Source organism: Sceloporus occidentalis, unplaced genomic scaffold (genome assembly GCF_023333645.1).
Source record: "Sceloporus occidentalis isolate IW3139 unplaced genomic scaffold, rSceOcc1.0.p SCAF_7, whole genome shotgun sequence".
In the NCBI taxonomy this organism is placed as follows: domain Eukaryota; kingdom Metazoa; phylum Chordata; class Lepidosauria; order Squamata; family Phrynosomatidae; genus Sceloporus; species Sceloporus occidentalis.
In genome coordinates, this window is record NW_028316987.1 from 61,370,000 (window position 1) to 61,391,220 (window position 21,221).

Sequence of the window (21,221 nt, forward strand, 5' to 3'; positions counted from 1 at the left end):
AAACTGCCAATCTCTTTATGTGCAGATCTGTACATTGAGAATTAATAGATACAGAAAAGTCAGGGCTTTTTCAAGTTTGGCTTACTGGTTATCTTACCTTCCCTGAATTTATCTTCTGCCCCAATAAAGACCTAATTTTCTGGAGATTTTGGTTGCAATTTAAATCATTCTAGTTTATGCTGCTTTTATTATGTTATGGCATCTATTTTATTTGTATTTGTGTTTATAACAAGAATGGTCTTGGTATGTGACTGAATAACAATATGAAATATGCAAATAATACATATAAATGCTTGAGAACATGTTTAAGGCTGATGCTGAAATTAGGGTTTAAAAGTGCTTACCTTTGCCTGCATTATGCCATAGGTTTTGAAATTCCCTTTCACTGTTATGACACTGTTAGAGTTCAGAATAGAACCTATCTACTTATCAAATAACCTGTATCTGAAACTGGTCTGATTTCAGTATGGAAATGAAAAAAATACTGCTATAAACCTCTTCCTTTGTGTGGTTAAATAGTCTGTGTGCATATACCCCTTTCATATAGAAACTTTCTGTTTCTTTGTGAAGTTGAAGGCTTTCATGGCCGGCATCCATAGGTTTCTGTGGGTTTTTTGGGCTACGTCCATGTTCTAGAAGAGTTTATTCCTGACGTTTCACCAGCCACAGATGCGAAACGTCAGGAATAAACTCTTCTAGAACATGGCCACATAGCCTGAAAAACCTACAAAAAACTTTCTGTTTCTTTGTTTTTCATTTGTTTATGGGGAGGTGAGAAGAATTGGTGTGTCAAGGCCAATGGATTTTGCTGTTTTGTGCTAAGCACTATTTCCAAAACTCATTCTACCTAACAGACTATTAGGATTTTCCTAGTGCCTAAGGCTAATGTGCAGATGTTGAAAGCAAATATACAAATTAGCAGAAGTGTTGCAATAAATGTTTTTTGTTTCAAGGTATCATTTCACACAGAGATGGGAGACCTATTGCTTGAATGTTCTCTCTCTATAAATCTGAAAAATAGCGTGCTAGGAAGAAGCATGTATAAATGGAGTCTGAAGTAGGTGGATCACTCTGTGGAGATTATCACACAGGGAAAAGGATAGGAGTGAAGCAGATCACTCCTGTCCTTTTTGCATGATCACACAAAGATTATCAGATGACGTTGCACTTATCCCGTCATTATCCTGTCAATGAAATGAAATTGACCTGTCATTTTTCAGTAATGGAAGTTTCTGTTAATGAAAACTGATGGGACAATTCTACTTCATTTACAGGATAATGATGGAATAAGTGCGACATGTGTGATAATATTTTGCGTGATCGTGCTATAAGGACAGCATAAGGATGGGAGCAATCCACTTTGCTCCCGTTCTTATTCTCTATGTAATAACATCCTGTGTCTAGTTAATGCCATTTCCTTATTTGTTCCTTCTAAAATTTCTTCCATTCCATTTCCATATTACAGTCTGCCTCTGTATCCAGGGATTCTTTATCCACAGATTCAAACATCCACTGTTTGAAAATATTTATACCAAAAAGCGAACTGTGATTTTGCTATTTTATATAAGGGACACACCATTTCACTACACCACTGTATTTAATAGTACTTAAGCATCCACAGATTTTGATAACTGTGAGGATCCCTGGAACCAAATCCTAACACATACCAAGATGCTACTTAATCTATTACTTCTTTTTACTCTTGCGTGTTTTTAAGTACATGTTTATAATATTCCAAGGTGCTGCATTAAGCTTTTTAGTGTGCCTGCAGATAATACAGTGAGGCTGCTGTATTGGCAGGCAAGCCATTAGCAGATTGGAGCTCCAGTGGACCACCCCACCTCATATTAGTCAGTGGTGGCATATGCATGCAGCCTCACCAGTGTGGATGCATGCACTTCACCACCCATTCACTAAATAGGCTTCAGCTCTTGTGTTTTTTCCCATCTGTGGGAGACCCAAAAGTGATCCCCTGCAGATGAGAAGGGCTCACCATAGTTCCTATGAACCTAATTTGGAATCTTTGCCATACGATAGTCAAAGGAAGAACATTACATTGTTATGTCTCATCACTCCTAGGTACATTTTGAATGCATGTTTTGTAGTCTCAGCAGCAGATATGCTTTTTAGCTGCTTTAAATATCTGTTACCTTCAGCTACCTTGGACCTCCTTATAACACTTAAGTTTTAAAGAATGCTTCCTTCATCTGTCAGATACTTAAGGACTGGAGCATGGCTTTGGCATGACTTCTGGCCTCTTAGGATGCATGCATAATTTAAACAGCATACCTCCAAAGTGACCCAAAGCAGCTTTATTTTGGGTTGTCTATTTGGGCCCTATGTTACAATTAACACATTAACCAGGGGATATGGATGAGACAGTTTTCTTTGGGATAAATGCAGAAAAAATTCCTTAGGCATCCTTCATTTGAAGTGATTGAGTTTACTGAGGTGCACTGATTTTGTGTGACTAAATAATCATTGAGAGAAAGAGGGAACTGGTTAGGTTAGAGTGCAAATCTAGGCTCATTAGTTCTTTGGCAAGCACTACTTTCTTACATAATGATGTCGTTTTTACAGCTGCTCTGGCTTTTGCTCCTTTTCATTTTGTTAGGCCCACTGGAGCCTAGTGGAATCCCATGTTATTTCTGCCCTACCAAAGCCTGAGGTAGTGGCCTCAGGGTGGAGTCCAGCTAATCTTGGGGGGGGGGGGGGGGCACACACTGATGATGATGATGATGATGATGATGATGATTTTGGAAGTGGCATCTCATTACTAAAACTATTACAGAAGAATATTTTCCCCAGCAATCTTTGTGTGTAAGTTTGCAAATACTTCACATGCTGAAGTAGTATATTTAAGCTTTCTGGTTTCTGTTTGTGCATTGTGTGAAATTATTTATAGATGCACATGAACACCTGCTCTATTTTTAGGGAACTGGTTCTATGTACAAAAAGACTTCTCACTCAGCTGTGAGTTACCTGTCTTGAGGGTGGGAGGGGTATGACACAAAAACTGCTTGCTCCCAAGTACACCATCCAACACCATTTCCCTGGATTGGGAGCAACTTTATGGTACTTTGTTCCTGGGAACCCAGAACTGTAAGTTCTTTGATCCTTTGATTTTTCAACTTAAGTAGCAGTTTGTTTGAGTGACAGAGAGACATAGAGAAGATTGCACAAAAATTCTAGTAGCGGTTTGCTTCTCTTGTTAATTTCTGTCAAATCAGCTTTGATCTATGGCAACCTTATGGATGAGAGATCTCCAAGAAAACCCTGTTATTACGGTCTTACAAACTCAGGGCCATGGCTTTGTTGATTGAGTCTGTGCACTTTTAATGCAATCTTCCTCTTTCCTACTGCCTTTCACCTTATCAAGCAGCATGTTTTTTTCCCCTAATGAGCCATTGTGTCTCATTGTACTGTATGTCCACAGTACTGTAGCCTCAGTTTAGTTTATGATACTTGGAGAATTATCTAATACCAAATATCAAATGAGTTGATTCTCTACCTGACAACTTTCTTCATTGTCCAGGTTTCACAGCCGCACATCAAAATCAGAAATATTATGGCATGGATGATCCTGATTTTGATACACAATTATATATTTTTGCATTAGTTCTTTTATAGCTGCATTTCCAAGTCCTAGCCTCCTGGTTCTTCACTATTGTTTCCATTTTGATTTATAAATGAACCAAGGCAGAGAAACTATTTCATTGTCTTCATTCTTGACTTTGAAGTTATCTAAAGCTGTGGTCATTATTTTTGTTTTCTTATTATTTAGATGTTTTCTTATTGTTCAGATGTACCTTTGTACTTGTTTCTATGTCTTTCTTCAGTAATTGTTCCAAGTCTTTGCTATTTTCTGCTAGTAGTATATCATCTGTGTGCCTTAGATTGTTGAAGTTCCTTCCTCCAGACTTCATGGTTCCTTCCTCCAAGTCTAATACAGCTTTCCATATGACATGACCTGCATATAAATTAAATAGGTTGATAAAATGCAGCATTGTCTGACCTACTGCCAATTGGAAACTATTCTGTTTCTCCATTTTCTTTCCTCACAGTGGTCTCTTGTCCTGAGTATAGAGTATGCATCAGAACAATCAAATGTTGTGGCACACTCATTTCTTTTAGGAATAATACATAGTTTTTCATAAACTGCATCAGTCTTTCTAAGTCTTTTTACTCATGAGGAATCTTTGAAATAACTTTAGGACTCAGGGAACCCCTGTATAAAAATTATTATCTCTAAAGATACATTTTAAAAAGGCTTTATTTTATTTTTCAGTCATGGGCTCTCACAGAAACCCTAGTGACTTCTCACAAAATGCTAGGCTTCTGGGGAAACCTGGTTGAGAAACACTGGTCTACATAATCAAAGACTTTGCTTTAATCTATGCTTCTGCCATCTTAATGTGTCCACATTTCTGCTAGACTGAGTCTTCACATAGAAATATTTGATATTTCTGATGAGACCCTTACAGATGGATGCACAGAAAAGAATTGAGATTTGTAAAATTGGAAGCTAGTATTTCCATACCAAAAAGGGAGTGGGGATTTAACTGTTTTCCACTAACAGTTATGAGGTTTCTGGGGTGTCTCCATGGCTGTTTAGGTAACAAAAATGCATTTGCACTATTGCCTGATCTATCTTAACTTGTAACATGTATATTTCAAGTGCTCATGCAGTCTTCCCCTGCTTCCTTTTTTCTGTTTTTAGATTGTAAGCCCCTTGGGGAAGGGGCCTGTCAAAACTGTCTTTGAAAAGCATTGTAAATAGATGGTGTTATATAAATAGTGAGGATACATGTCGAGCATTGAGTAGTCCCTGCCAAACTCAGAAAAGGACTACAACTTGAGAGAGAGAGCTTGATATTCTCAAGATAATTTAGATACATACTGGAAACTGGGATACCTCCTGGAATGTTATGTGCATGCCTTCAGGTCACCAGTCGACTTATAACAACATCATGAATTTCATAGGTTTTCCTTAGGCAAGGAATACTCAGATATAGTTTTATCAGTTCCTTTCTCTGAAATATAGCCTATAGCATCTGGTATTCATTGGTGGTCTCCCATCCAAGTACTAACCATAGTGATCCTACTTAGTTTCCAAGATCATATGGTATCTGGTGCCTTTGGGCTGCTTAGACACTGAGGAAAATGCTGACTCCAGTATGGCTCCATCACTTTAGCATCTCCATCATAATCCTGATTATAAATACTGTCAAGTCAGCCTACATCAGTGATGTCCAAACTTTGGCCCTCCAGGTGTTTTGGGCTTCAGCTCCCAGAAACCTCAGCCATCTTGGCTAATGGTCTGAGATTCTTGGAACTGAAGTCCAAAACACCTGGAGGACCAGAGTTTGGACAGAATCTAGTCTGTTTCTGTATTATGTGTGTCTTTCTACTTTTGCTTCTTCATCCATGCCCTTCTGGGGTGCCTTGTGTGTTTCTCCTTTTGACCTTGCAAATCTGACAGGTTTCAACTCTAACCTTGATCCAATGTTTTCCTTGGTGCTGCATTTCCCTGTATTTGTGGGTATCTTGAAAAGCCCAGGTGGCGTAGTGGTTAAATGCCTGTACTGCAGCCACTCACTCAAAATCATAAGGTTGCGAGTTCAATGCCAGCGAAAGGGCTCAAGCTTGACTCAGGTTTGCATTTTTCCGAGGTCGCTAAAATTGGTGAGTACCCAGATTATTGGGGGCAATTAGCTTACAGTTGTAAACCACTTAGACACTGTTAGTTCAGTATGAAGCAGTATATAAATGCAGCTGTTTGGTTTGTGTTTTGGTTTGTTTTTTTGAGCTATAGTGAGTCACTTAACTATGAGAGCACCCTCTCAGTGAAATACCTTATGGATTTCCCCCAATGGTTACCAGGGCTATAGACATTATCGCTCCCGAGCATCCTTTCTAGCCCACTTCTAATAAAAAAACATGGTACACTCAAGATCTTCGAAAAATGAAGCAGGCCGCGCAATGACTAGAACACCACTGGTGGAAACATCACTGCTTATCTGATAAGACATGCCATAAGGCTCTTCTTGATGCCTATGGAGTGGCAATTGACGCAGCAAAGAACTCGTTCTATGCTGCTCATATTGCATCAGCAGAGTCTCATCCAGCAGAGCTGTTCAGGGTGGTTAAAGAGTTAACCCAGCGAACTCCCACCCTGAACCCTCTTCTAGAACCAACTAAAGCCTGCTGTGACTTATTCAACGACCTTTTCGCTGATAAAATCTCTCAGATCAGGGCTGAACTTGATGCCAGTAATATAACATAAACTATAAGAGAGGCGTCCGTTGACTCTGTGTACTATGTTAGACTGGATCACTTTGAGTTTGTAAATATCGATGAAGTGGACAAGCTTCTTGGAAGTGTAAGGAGTATGACGTGCCCCCTCGATCCTTGCCCATCTTGGTTGACCGCTCAGGGAGGAGATGCAGTAACAACATTACTTCTATCTATAATTAATGTATCTCTCAAGGAGGAAAAATTTCCATCTAAGCTTAAACAAGTGGTGGTCAAACTACTTCTGAAAAAACCCTCTCTTAACCCCCTGATAAGAAACAATTACAGACCAGTCTCCTTACTACCATTCTTAGGCAAAATGATAGAGAGGGCTGTTGCCCTCCAACTCCAAGCTGTCTTGGATGAAGCCGATTATTTGGACCCATTTCAAACCGGCTTCAGGGTGGGATACGGAGTTGAGACTGCCATGGTCACCTTAGTCAATGATCTCTGTCTGGGCATCGACAGGGGAAGTGTGACCCTGCTGGTGCTCTTGGACATCTCAGTGGCATTCGACACCATTGACCACAGTATCCTTCTGGAGCACCTGAGGGAGTTAGGTATTGGAGGCACTGCATTGCAGTGGTTCCGGTCCTACTTCTCGGGTAGATTCCAGATGGTGATGCTGGAGGACAGCTGCTTTCGTAAAAGACCTGACAACTGGCGTCCCTCAGGGCGCCATCCTGTCCCTCATGCTGTTTAACATTTACACAAAGCCAGTGGGAGAGATCATCCGGAGACATGGGGCTCCTTCAAGAGAAGGAGCTCTCCCTCCATGGCAACTGTCATCTTGCAGCCTGGAGGGAGTGAGGGAGCAGGAAGGGGCTGATTTTGATTTTTTATTGTATTCTGTATGTACAGTGTGCCCGCGTAATATGTGGCTTTCAGCATATGCTGAAAGCTGTGAGGGAGCTGCGTGGGAGCGTGCGGGGTGCAAGGGTCAGCACGTCCCATTTAGATGAATGGAGGGCGCACCACTGCCGCCACATGCACGAGCCCCATTACTTTCAATGGGGCTTGAACATACGTGGGGTTTTTTTTACGTGGGGGAGTCCAGAATGGATCCTCCACGTAAAAAAAGGTCACACTGTATTTTTATTTTTATCGCTGTAACCTGCCTGGATTCCTTGTGATTGGGCGGGCTATAAAGAAATAATTTATTATTATTATTATTATTATTATTATTGTTGTTGTTTCCTGAAAAAAACATAATGAATACATGTAAAATAAAATCCAGTTCAATTTTTTCTATTGCTTCTGTATCTTACCAAACATACAAAAGAAATATATGTATAAATAGATTACAGATATTTGGTGAACTGTTATTTAATTTTAAAATAACTTCAAGATTGTATATTAAGGAGAGGTATTACCAGAGCAGTCAATTTTATCCTAATTGGACATTTATAGAATGGTAATTGTTTTCCTGTATAAGACTTCAGACAGAACTGAAGAACTTACCATGTGAGACAATAAGAATATAGTCAGCATGTTCACTAGTTTTAGTCACATGACTAGCAGAGCTACATCTTGAAATCTGTGTGCTTCAGGCACTATGATATAGATGTTGTATGTGTGATCTTGTAGGATAGAACTTGAAAAATGAGAGGGGTAGTAGCCATATGTTTCTGAAGTAGGAAACAAAGTGGGGTTTTTTGTTGTTGTTGTGTGCCTTCAAGTCATTTCTGGCTCATGGTGACCCTAAGGCTAAACTGTTACAGGGTTTACTTGGCAAGTTTTTTTCAGAGGGAGTTTACCTTTGTCTTCCTTGGGGTTGGTGGTGAGAGGGAATGTGTCTTACCCAGTGTCACCCAGTGGTTTCCATGGCCTAATGGGGATTCAGACCCTGGTCTCCCATTTTCCTAATCCATTGCTCAAACCACTACATTGGTTCTCAGCAAAGTGATTTGCTGTGTGAAAAAAACCCTAAATAGCTCATTGTAAAAAAAAACATGCAGCTTTAGCCAACTTTGCTTTCTGTGTAGATGAAAACGAATAAGCTTTCCATTCCTCCATACCTGTTAACTCAGATGAGCAAGGCTGGTACAGTAAAAGTTATCTTCATGGTGTTTTAGCTGCAATTAGAGAGGGAGAAGATCATTGAGGAGAAGTAATCCCTTAGAAAGGACTGAGTTCTTGGGGTTCCTGCCTGATGATGAAACCAGTGGAGCTTTGAAAGCTTCCAACATGTATTTTGCGCATTTTTATTGGTCAAACAAAAGATTGGTTAAATAAAAGTTTTGTGGCTTTTGGATGTTATTGTACTTTGCCATATGGCCAACAGGACCTTAACTCTGGATATATTTTATTGGAGTGTGTAATTCATATCTTCTTCTGCAAGGGAAATGTATGCCGGATCCATTAGTAGGACATTCAGTGTACTTAGGAGCAGACACTCAGTTTGTGGTAACCTTATTTTCAGCATGATAATTAGTCTGCCTGGTGCAAAGGTAGACTACAGTTGAGCTAGACTGTGTGTGTGTGTGTGTTTTGTGTCTTCGTTATTTCCGACTTATGGAAACCCTGAGGTGACCTTATCATGCGATTTTCTTGGCAAGATTTGTTCAGAGGAGGTTTGTCATTGTCTTCCTCCCCTGAAGCTGAGAGAGTGTGACTTGGCCAAGGTCACCCAGTGGGTTTCATGGCTGAGCTGGGAATCAAACCCTGGCCTCTAGAGTCATAGTCGAACACTGAAACCACTACTTCATGCTGCTGCTTAAAACTGTTTTTAAAAAATGTAAAAATTACATTGGGGCTGGCCATTGGACTGGAACACATCTGGTTTAAAAATACTCAGGAGTGACGTAAATCTTCCAGGACATTTAAAGGAAAATAGAAGAGAACTTGGCAATCAGCCTGCAGAAGTGAATGCCAGAAATATCTATGTCAGAAGGGGCCAATCAGAGTGATTGCTGAGGTGGAGCTGCAGCGACAAAGGAGTAGGGATCCTATTATGATAAATAGCTTACCTGGGAGCAGAAAGAACCCAGGAGCCAAAAATAGACTGGGAGAAGTCTTGTATAGAGCAAATGTACCAAATGGAATGAGGTCAAGCGTCCTGCAGAAGCAGGTGAAACCAAGGGCCATCACAGCCATGTTCCCATTTGTCTTGGCATTTGGAGATAGCAAGCTGCCTGTGATTGGGAAGATTGGGTGACAGTTTGACTCTGGAGCTAGCAAAAGGACTATGAAAAAGGGTGGTTGAGCCATCCCTGAGGAACATAAGTTGGAGCCATCAGAGAAGACAGTCTTCAAAAGTGTCTTGGGGAAAGCAGGTCCTCTGGTTCCCAGGAAGAGACCAACAAGGCTCCCTTTGGGCAGTAGAGCTGTCCTGACAAGAGCTCTCCAGCTTCTTAACCACATTTATGGAGGTCACAGGTGCAAACGTATCCTCTTCTACTGAATTTCAAAATTTAGTTTATTGCTTATTATGAAACAAGTCATTAAATCAAAAAAATCACTTTCATTGAAATAGATGAGTCAAAATGTTTATTTTTATTATATTGCACATATGGCTATTGGTTTGCTTGTAATTTCCCATTTTGTTTCTCACCTGTTTTTATAAAGTATCTGAGTAAATTACAGAATGAGAAAGTTCAAGCCACAATACTGTTGCCTTTTGAAGGGGCACAGAGTTGTGTCCCTTGTGCCCTCTGGTGCAGTGCTGTCGAAACTGCTCCCTCTTGTGTTAGTTATGATTTGTTACTATCTGTGGCTAATGGTTCAGACAGTTTTATGTAGATTACCTGTGCTAGCTAGCAGGTGGCTGAGAGTAGGTTTAGGCTTCTGTACTCATTTGTGGATTGCTGTTCAATTAAATACTTCCCCCCCCTTCCTTAAGATTATCAGAAGTCCTAATAGTACTCATATCTGAGTTCTATTATAGTTTTCTTCAATAAACAGTAAATCTCCATGGTATTTCAGGGTGGGTTTTTTGGAGGGGGAAATAAACTGGTTTTCCACAGTTCTTTAACCGGTTAGAAAGTGGTTAAAAAAATTCCTAAAATTGTCCAAAATATTTTGTTTGAATATTCTCATTATCAATATGCAGTATCTATAAAGATATTGTACTTTTTAAAGAGTTTCTTACAGAGTTTACATACCAGTAATATATTAAGAAAATTAATTTTTAATTTAATAAGAATATTTTACACCTTGTTCCTAAAAATTTACAAGTTTTACTGAAATTTGTGGCAACAGACTGCATGTTTGTTTTAGGAGTATGTTAACAAAACAAGGTTTAGAGATTGTGAGGAAGCCATGTGCTCCTGCATCCCAAATTCTGTATCGTTTCAAGTGGAACTGCTACTAAAACTGGTTAAAATGTACCTGGATATTCCAAGCTCACTCTTTCTGGGTTCTAAATAATGTGGGCTGAAATTTTCAGTCTTTGCTTCTCCTCATGCTTCAGCCATCCAGTGGTGTGGGCTGACGATAAATTCAAAATGTCATTTAGAATTGATGGGAAGAGACATTCTGAGAAATTGTCTTACGCTATGGTTAAGAGGTAAACAAGGTATATATGTGTGTATGTGTTTTCTTATTTTACATCATGCACCCTGCACTTACAGAACTATTTGTTTCCTCACTCGGGCACAGATGATTCCTGTTGCTCCCCTCACCTCTGAGAGGTGCCTGCAGGCAGAGGCAGCACTAGATAGGAGTGGGTGCACCTTGAATCTGCAGAGCTCTTCTTTTGCCATATAGGCTTAGAAGTGGCAGCTGCAACTTCTCTTCTGAAAAAGGAGAGTTTTGAATATGCTGACTGCATTTTGTACTTTCAGGGCTTAATTTCTTTCCTTCCCCTAAAGGTTGTACAGTTGGCTCTCCACATTCATATGGATTAGGGGTGCAGGATCCCCATGAAAGTGGAAAAAACAGTGAATCCATTGGGCAGCAGTGGAGGCAGTGGCAAGGCTTTGACTTGCAAAGTGGGTGGCTGACAGGCTCGCCAAAGAATTCCTGCCTAGTGGCTAGGCACTACCACCATCTCCTGAAGCTGGAGGCTACTATATACACATTCATATAGCAGCTTCAAGCTTCAGGAAGGGGGAAGCACAGAGCATACCTACTGGTTCCCTGGGAATTGCCATGGCCAGCACCATCCCCAGAGCCCAAGGCTGCCATGTGCATATTCACACAACAGTGTCAAGGCTTAAGAAGATGATATGATGCCCGGCTGTCAGATGAACACTTCTTATGCTCTTTAGCCCATAGAGACAAGAACACAGAAAGAGTCAAAGTTTGGGAGCCCTACTTAAGTCTATACTCCTCTCTCTATGGGGCAAGGAACCTGAGCCTCTTATGTCATGGAAAGCAGAAGAAAGTAGTTGGGGGGGGGGGGGTTTGATGGCAAAAATGTGAATGATTGAATCCGCAAATGTCTCAATCCAGCAAATATGGAGAGCTAACTGTGGTAGGCAAAAACTCGGACAATTTTATTTTTTGTAGTTAGACACCCATTTAACCTGAGGGGGAAATGCCTATCAGAGCAAAACATCTATCTATCTATCTATCTATCTATCTATCTATCTATCTATCTATCTAGGACATACATTTTTTTAAAAAAAATTAAACACACACACACATAAAAGACATGCTTTTTTAAAAAAAAATACATTTAGTACTCACTGACTGTCTTAACTTTATTAAGGACAGTATTAACTTTATTAAGGATACCCATTGCCCCCTCTTAATGATTGTAAGAGATACCCCCTTCAAAACCTTTTTTAAAAAAAATCTTCTCACTTGCCCAAAAGAGGCAGACAAATGTCTGCCTTTTCTGCAGAAGAGGTGAAGAAATTCTTGAAACCATTGGCACAGCATTAGCTCTTAAGGGAAAGGAATTGAATTATGTCTCCTAAGTTCAAAAAAGGTAAGAGATGATTTGACTGCTATTATTTTAGATAATATTGTAACTTTACTTGTTTTCTGTCTCATTTTATTCCAGACCAGTCTTTCCATATGGGGATGGGGAAGCCTTTGTGTTGTGCTTTTTCTGATAACATTTGGACCATTTGCTATATTTTATTTCGCATTTTATATCCTCTGCTTTGTGGGTGGGTAAGTATATAATTTTTGTGTGATTATATACCATTTTGTGTATTTAAAAAAATAATTAGAATTAAGAATGATGCATTTGAGGTGATTTGTTGGTGGTGGGAGCCTCCCTGCATTAGAAAGGATCAGGCATGGTTAAATACACCCTTGGTATATTCAAAGACACAACAATATTGAAGAATCTAGTCATAGTTGCCACCACTACACTGTGATATTATTCCTCCTATCTGTTTATTTTGCTCTTTGTTCCCCTAATAGTTCAACAAATGATTTCAGGATATTTCGCCCTTGTTGTTAGAGTACTGTTATCTGTTATATTCAAAATGCAATTAAACATGTCTTCTCTAACCAACAATATGGGTCAAGAACAAATTTGTTCTAGTGATCAAAGTAACATAGGGTCTTATCACATTGCAAAAGAAAGATGAGAGGCAGCAAGATAGAAGCAGCTTTCTGCTTACTTTCCTGCATGATGTCATAGTACTTCCATTCTTCCTCCAGAGGAAGACAATCGTAAAAGCGTAGCTTTGCCAAACAGATTTTTCCAGCACATGTTTATGATTGTCTCTGTTGGAAACAGAATGGATGTGCTTTGAGGCATGAGAAGGTGCCATCCCTAAATCCTTCCGCATATACTGGCAATGGCAGGTGGGAGATTATTTTGCCCTTCTTATAATGCTTTTCAGATTCCTTTAGGAGATCATGTGGCTCCTCAGCTGCCCATGTATATTCTCAAATCACCCTTTTTTCAGTACTACCATTGACCAAGCACAAACAGTAAGCCATTGGAGCTACTGGCCAGAAAGAACCTCTGACATTGGACCAACCTTTCTGTCCTGGCAGAAGGAAAGCCCACTCCATCCAACACTACATTAAACCACTCCCCCTCCCCGCCAAGATCTTTCTAAATTACTGCAAATGTATTAATGTTTTGCACTGTGTTTTCATTTATTCCTATAAATTCATTTCATTTTATGGATACGGCTCTTCTTAATTGACTGTTTACAACTGTATTCTACAATTTTTTGCTACAGACATTTACAGAATTTACAGTGACTCTTCACAATTGAGGAATAAGCTAATTTAGATATATTAAGCAAATTCAGCTTGACAGTAATGCAATTATTTACAAACATTATTTTTAAACCTATGCAAACATCAACTTAGTATTAACTATAAGAGTCCTGGGAAACAAAATAAGAATATTCTTATAATTATTTAGAATATTAATCAATAAATGTCAGCCTAAATAACAGACAACTTGATAACTTAGCACCTGTGTTATTTTCACTTATCTTTTTTTACTCAGAACTAGCATTTACGTTCAAGCTTTAATGTTTAAAATTTAAAATATGATAATATTCTTATAGGGGCTTTGTGGTTACACTCTTATTTGGAAAAACAAATTCAGAGAAGCATCTTGAACAGTGTGAACATTCCTTTCTCCCTCCTACATCATTTGGCATTACTAAGGTAAGAAACTTGAATAAGTACTAGAATTATTTTTCTAGATTCATCTTTTTCCAGATGAATCCTAGTGATTTTTACTTTCTTCATTGAGGTAAAAGCTGAAGACCTTTTCATGGGCTAATAATAATGCCCAAAAGACTGTCCAGACAAGGAGATACTTTTCTCTGTCATTTTAAAATGTTTGTATCTCTTCACACTTGCCTTTGTGCCCACTTCATTTTCTTCTCCCTGTTCTTCAGAGATTTTTTCCTCTTCTCTGCTCAGCAGTCAGTGAATATTCTCTAGCCACTCAGTATACTCATTCTTCATTTTGTTTGTTTAGCTCTCTGCTCATTCTTACTATTTTTTCCTTAAAGTTTTTGTACTTCTGCAAACTTAGGGGAAGGGTTATCAGTGCCCTTTTTTCTGCTTCTGTCTTATGAAAAGCTATTGCTGATTTGGCCACATAAGTGACCACACTCAAAGAATTCATTTCAAAATACAGGATATGGTTGCAGACTACTTTATGCAGTTGTATAATAGAATTAATGATGGGTTGTGTAAAATGCCTAATGACACTAGTAGTACTTTTCCTCTATCAGACAAGATGGTTATGTGAACTGCATGGTTGCAAACAGTCAGCTGTGAGGAAGATTAGGATTGGTACTGTGGTATGTAAATTTGTATATGTGGCTGGTATTCTTTTTTCCTCTGCTGAATGTGTCGTGAAACTCACTTCCATGAGTACTGTTGACACCATGGTGTCAAGTTAATTTTTATTACACCATAGTATAAAAGAGAAGATTAGCACCCTGCATGGTTACATTCCTAATCTGAGATTTTCTGCAATTTAAAAAAATCTATCTCAGGGTTGGAACAGATGGCCCCCAAAAGCCCGCTTCTGGGCATCATCGGTGCACATGATTTAGATGCTGCACATCTCGATGATGCCGGGAAGCTGACTTGAAGCTGCCAGATGTGGCTGGCTTCAAGGCCCTCCGGTGGCATGGCGTTTACATGTAGCATGCCGCCAAAGCGTCATGAAACCACCATGGGGCTGCAGTGGGATGGGAAAAGGCTTTTCCCCAACCAAAAACTGGCTTCAAGGCAGATTTTGACTGGCTTCAAGGCAGATTAGGACTGAAGCGTGTGGTTGTGGCTGCCCCAATCTGTCTCCAGAAAGGGCGGCTTCAAGGAAAGAGCCTTCAGGACCATCTGTTTCGCCCCTCAAATACATAAAATGTTTAAAATATTGTCTATTTTGTCTTTTGATACAGCAGTTTGTGTATTCTGTAAATACAGACATGCATCAGGATCAGACTGCTAGACTTTTCACTTTTGTGTTCCTTCAGATTGGCTTAGTTATAGATCTGTAACGTTAGCTAAAAAGTTAGGCAGATACTCAGCTTCGGTTATATAGTAGAAACCGGTAGTGTTCTGCAATATTTGTACAAAGGTTCAGAGAAGGTGTGAGCAGTGGTGGACAGCTTTGTGAAACTTATAGACATTGACCTATATAACTGGAATGTCTTTGGAAAATTTGGTTAAAATGTACCTGTAGATGCTGGGGTGTTTGGAATTGACTATATCTATGAAAATAAACCCAATTTATTATTATCAGTAGTAGTATTATGCTTTATTTATACGTATATGCAGTTTTCAGTAGAAAAAATGGCTGCAGAAGGTACAAAGCTACCACTTTGGCAGGAGGATTTTGATCTGTTCCTACCAGCATCCTCTATTCCCTTTGCCACATCATAAAAAGTTACTTTGAAATATTGTGATCTTCATAAGGCTCTGCTGATAGCAAAAAATAAATATGGATGTGAAAAAGAGCCATAGGTGAATCATTTTCCAGACTGTATGACATAAAGATGGATCAGGATTTTATTTTCTGTGCATTGAAGCGTAAATTGAATGTTGTAACTAATCATGTCCAATCACTTCCAAAGTGCATAGAAGAAATGAAACAAGAAAGCAAGTCTATTAAGATTGATAGGAGACTGACTGGTGCCTATATAATTGATGAACCTCTTCAACAAGTGAGTTCAAAACTAAAATTATTTTCAAGTAGATTATTGCTTTGATATTCTGTGCTCTTCATAATTTATATATTGTATATTGTAAATTAGATGTGAACGTTGCAGAACGCACAGCCTGGTTTATCTGAAGTGTGCTTCTACTCCCACTCACCTTTTTCATGGGACTCAATTAATTACTAAACTGGGCCATATCACTTTTATTTGAATCTTTTTGGATGTGGATTAGGTTGTCCAATAAATGTATTTGGCAAACCAAGCGCAATATAATTCCCTCCTTTTTGAACAACTTATGCTATGTCTGACGCTTACTCAGAAAAATCAGTATGGGTGTAGTAGGCACACTTGGTATTCTCATGAAATGATTCATGTCTTATAGATCATCTACATATATATGTTTCATGTTTTATACATATTCTATAGAATGCTTTTGAATTCCATACTGTGGGATCACTTCTAAAGGCCTTAGGTATTATATCCTTACCTTTAACAGTAACCTTGGTTGCCTGTTTAAAAGACTTTCTCTCATACACACAGCTGCCCTTCTTCCCAACCTTTCCTTCTCTTTGCTCACATTTACAATAACTGTGTGTCAGGCAACTCCTATGTTGGCCGCTGCATTTGCTTTACCACACACATTAAGCAAATTTCCTTGCCAGAGTTGTTCTCTGAATTATCTTTAGTTTTTGACTAGGCTTGAATGCCTTTGGTTTAAAGGAAATGGGTAGGCTGTGTTTACTTTCTGTCTCACGATCTTAGCCACAGGTTAATGCAAATAACCTGAAACAGATGTCACAAACCTGCAGGTAAAGTTTAGCACAAAACTGTTGTTTCCTTAGTTTATATATATATTACTGTTTCTGCCCTTTGCCCTTCTGCACATATTGCTATTTCTGCCTATTACCCTTACACTGGCTCTTCAAAAATGAAAGTAATAGATTAATTGTAAAGTCATTGAAAAAACAATGTGATTAATTCTTAAGGAAACATAACATTAGGAAAAAACAAAATCTGTGCTTTTTCATCAAAGTTCTTTAGCAGGAATAAAATATATAAACTAAATCTAATATTAGTCCTATTGAAATAAAGGGGTTTTGTAACTGTGATGAACAAGTCTTGTTCATTTCACAGAGTCAGCTCTAGGTTAAATTAATGTCAGATTTAGCCCTGCCTTAAATGTTTCAGTCATTAAAAGATAATGCAAGGATATACCAAGAAATACTACACTAGGCCCTTGATATCCGCTGGGGTTTAGTTCCAGGACCCGGTGTGAATACCAAAATCCATGGATGTACATTCCGTTATATATAATGACAAGCTTTGCTTTTTGGATTTTTTAAAAAGAAAATATTTTGAAGCCATGAATGGTTGAATCCACGGATACAGTCAATGGATATAGCATGCCAGCTGTATATCATGTCTGTTTCTTTTGTATTTTGTTGATTAAGTCCTCTGTGCTGCAGAGTCTGTTTTTGTTTGTGTGGATTTTAATTGTAGAATGTAAGAGATTAAGATTTGCCACTGCAACCATGACCAGATATGAACCTTGGGTGGGCTAGTGTGCCCTCTCCTCTGGTTCTGTCTTTCTCTGAACATGTATGGAAGCTGCCATTCCTGGATTGCAGCAGGGCATAGTTTTGCCCTTCCATCTGAATTCAGCAGACTGTGATTGGTATAAACCCATATTTAAACCATCCTTTCTTGTACAGGACTTGAAAACTTCTAATCCATTTTTTTTGCACTCTAAGAAAGGAGGCAGGAAAGTAAGGAGCACATGATTACAAAAGATACTACTGTTTTATGATTGTAATAGCAAGTGATACTTTGCTATTGTTTGAATTCAGATATTCCTGTATAAACTGGAAGCAGCACTGTTATTGCAGGAACACATTTCTTTCCTGGAAGCACCTTTTAAAACTTGTAAACTCGCCTCTGGGGAAACTCCACTGTAATATGCAAGGTTTGTTTTACCTTTGGGCACATGGTTGGATTTCATGATCTGATCTCTTCCAGTTCTTGAAATCATTCCAGATAAATACTGGGATTAGCTTAGTTATCCAGAGGTTTAAGATCTATTTATTGTTTTGTCCTAAAATGTTGGAACTAAAGTTTTTATGATGTTGTGAAATATATAAAGCTTGTTGTTAATGAAAGCTTAACTCCTTATATAATAACTTAATTCTAAGATTTGTGGAATTAAGATAAAAAGCAAAGCAGTCTCATGATGATAAACTGTAAGATTTGGAAAAACTGGCATGTGAACGTCACAGCTAACTCTGGCTGGTGTTCACTGTCTGCAAGTGTAAGTGTGAATGACACAGTCAGATGTAATGTGCTTATTTATACATTGGCCGCTGCTTGATTTCTGATGCTTCTGGAGTGCCAGAGACCCTTATTTGTCAGGAAGATAATTTTCAACATTGATGTGATGCAGGTATACAATAAACTAGGCTTTCAAGAAATGGATTTTACATCCATTGTTCCCCAACAGTGCAAGTAAACCTCCTCTCCCCAGGGCAATTCTATCAACATTCAAGGTTATGTATGATTAGATGTTAAAATTTAGATAAGCAGTCTAAAACTTTGTATACAAAAGCCTGTATTGTTATATACCATGACCATTGTATTGTAAAATACAAAGTGTAAAATCCATTCAGTTGGGTACGAATTTGTTTTTCATTAGCATGATCACCCTCTTCTTGAGGTTCCACTCTGGATGCTCCCACTAATGAAAAGCAGGAGAAAGCAAATTTCCGTGTACTGTTTTTTGGTTTTTGTCCTGTGGTCCCCTAGGCATTTCCAGAAAATATTATTGTGGAGCATTAGGGTGAATACAAAAATTATATCCTTCCCCATTCCTCTAGCAGGATTCCTCTGCTGGATCAAAATGATTCTTCAGACAAAAGGAACCATTCTGCTCACAAGTGGCAAAGTCTAAATTTAGTTATTGTCAGGTACAATAGGTAAGGAACTGTGAATTAAAGCTGTTTTTGACCAACAATGGGCAACTTTACATATGTTTAATATTATCCCTCTTCCTGATGAGGCCTTCAGCCTTTACAGGTTTACAAGTTTTGATTGTAAATAGTTTTGGAGAAGGAATTTTTCCTGTCTTCTTGTTTTAGTCATATTTTAATATTTTATTTATGTATTTTGATATAATTTTAGGTTATCCAGTTTTCTCTGCGTGACTATGTCCAGTATTGGTATTATACTCTAAGTGATGATGAATCTTTTCTTCTTGAAATCAGGCAGGCTCTGCAAAATGCACTAATTCAGTTTTCTTCTAGGTAAGAATTATCTGTATGAACAATTTAAAATGCATCTAGAAAGCTTTCCTTATAATTATTCCAGTAGCTTGGCCATGTAAACTATTGGGTGACCTTGGGCAAGTCTCACTCTTTCAGCCTCAGAGGATGGCAGTAGCAGGAAACATGCCAAGAAAACACCATGATCATTTGGCCTTAGGGTTGCCATAAGTCAAAAATGTCTTGAAGGCACACAGCAACAAAATTTACAAGAGGAGATAGAATTTTGCCCAGAAATGTTCTTTACAGAATAATTTACATACAGATACATGCATTAAAAACATGCCAGCTCATAAAGAGTAACACTTGTATTTTATGACAGTGTTATTATTTTTATTTTTATTTTAGTTGTGGTACCTGGCTTTCATGACATGTTGGTTCTTTGAATATATTGATGGGAGTTTAAAATTATTCTGAGATGTATATAGGTAGTTGACAAACAATAAAACTTATCTGTGGGAGTGTGTGGAAAATAATTATACACAATAACGTTGGGCTATTGAAGTGAAGCAATTTCACTGTAGCAATAGCAAGTACATTTCTATACTGCTGATCAGTGCACTTAAGCACTCCCTAAACAGTTTACAATGTATAAGCTAATTGCCCCCAGCAACCTGGGTACTCATTTTAGCAGTCTTCAGAAGGATGTAAGGCCGAGTTGACCCTGGAGGCCTGCCTGAGATCAAACTCACAACCCTGTGGTTGTGAATGGCTTCAGTACCATCATTTAACCACTGTGCCACCAGGGCTCCCTAACAAAAAAGCTAAAGCTGAAATACAGTATGCTTTTGTAAACAGAAATTGTGCATCTTCTTTTAAAGGACCATTTTATGTTACTTGCATGTTGTCTAGGAATGTAACTCTTCACAAAGTTTCATCTTGGAGGAAGCAGTGGGTAGTTTTCTTCCTGTTGCAAGGAAGTTTTTGAAAACCACATAGATTTCAAAGACTATTTGCAACTCAGAACCTATTCTGAACAAAACTTTACTTGGTTGTTTTTTACAGAAAAAAATGCATTTTCTGCACATTTCCACACTGAAACACCATTTCATGTTCAGAAAAAGCTGATTCTTGTACAGAAAATGTACACATATGAAGTCCCATATTGTGAAGATTCTCATCAGTCCAGGATTATATTCCTCAATGTTTCTCAATGCTTACCACCAACATGTTTTTCAACCATTTTACAAATGCTTTCAAATGTTCTATCCATCCCTAATGTAATTTGTAATCCCCATTACAGTGGTACCCCGGGATACGAATTCACCGCGTTACGAAATTTCCGGGGTACGAAAAAGTTAGATTTAAAAAAACTGTTCCGGGTTACGAAGGATTTTTCGGGTTACGAAAATCTTTTCGGCGTGAAATTCAAAGCGCCGCTAGCGGCTAGCGGCTTTCCAGCGGCTTTTCGGGTTGCGAAATGTATCGGGTTACGAACGGCGCCGCGGAACGAATTAAATTCGTAACCCGAGGTAGCACTGTATATTGCAAAATCACTGTTTTGAAAGCTTCCAAGGACAGAAAATGACATATTTTGCCTCTGTCTCCCCCATTGGAGGTGTGCAAAAATGCCATTAAGGCAACTTCTGGCCCATGGGCCACATTTGGTCTACTTCTGACCACATCTTTTTAATTATAAAAAGAAAGAAATGTTGTTCTTGCATCACAGAAGGAAGGATGTTATCCTTCATTCAATTGTAGTTGTGATGTAATGTAGATATTTTTACTGATTGATACATGAATTAATTACAGGTAACTTGCCTGCAACTAGTTGATTCCAGACATTGAATAGCGATACTAAGCCATGACATTGGTAGTATCTGGTATAAAATAGTTAATAACATTTCATTCATTGTAGTGTAGTTCGTTGGTTCACAAGTATCACAGGCAAATTATAAATCCTAATTGACTAAATTTTGAATTGATGGTTGATTTAGCTTTTATCTTCTTTTTTTAGTCTCTTCAATTTAACAACTATTTTATATAAGGTTGCCACCTAGTGTTCTGCTTTAATGTTTGCAGTTGCAGTATTGAAAATAAAAGTTGCTGCTACTGAATCAGTTATTAAGAA

General features: G+C 38.5%; 1 protein-coding gene across 6 annotated transcripts in view; it reads left to right on the plus strand.

Annotated features, from left to right (window-relative positions):
• SNX13 (sorting nexin 13) overlaps positions 1-21,221 on the plus strand; it is an 88,386-nt gene that overhangs the window by 27,176 nt on the left and 39,989 nt on the right. For all 6 annotated transcript variants that reach the window (XR_016281940.1, XM_089533112.1, XM_089533116.1 and 3 more), the window contains exons 2-5: positions 12,245-12,357; positions 13,725-13,827; positions 15,756-15,845; positions 19,011-19,132. Coding sequence is in view for 5 of the 6 variants with exons in the window: in XM_089533112.1 (XP_089389238.1) it covers positions 12,245-12,357; positions 13,725-13,827; positions 15,756-15,845; positions 19,011-19,132 (428 nt within the window). In the remaining variant the exon portion in view is untranslated. The remainder of the gene's footprint in view (positions 1-12,244; positions 12,358-13,724; positions 13,828-15,755; positions 15,846-19,010; positions 19,133-21,221) is intronic.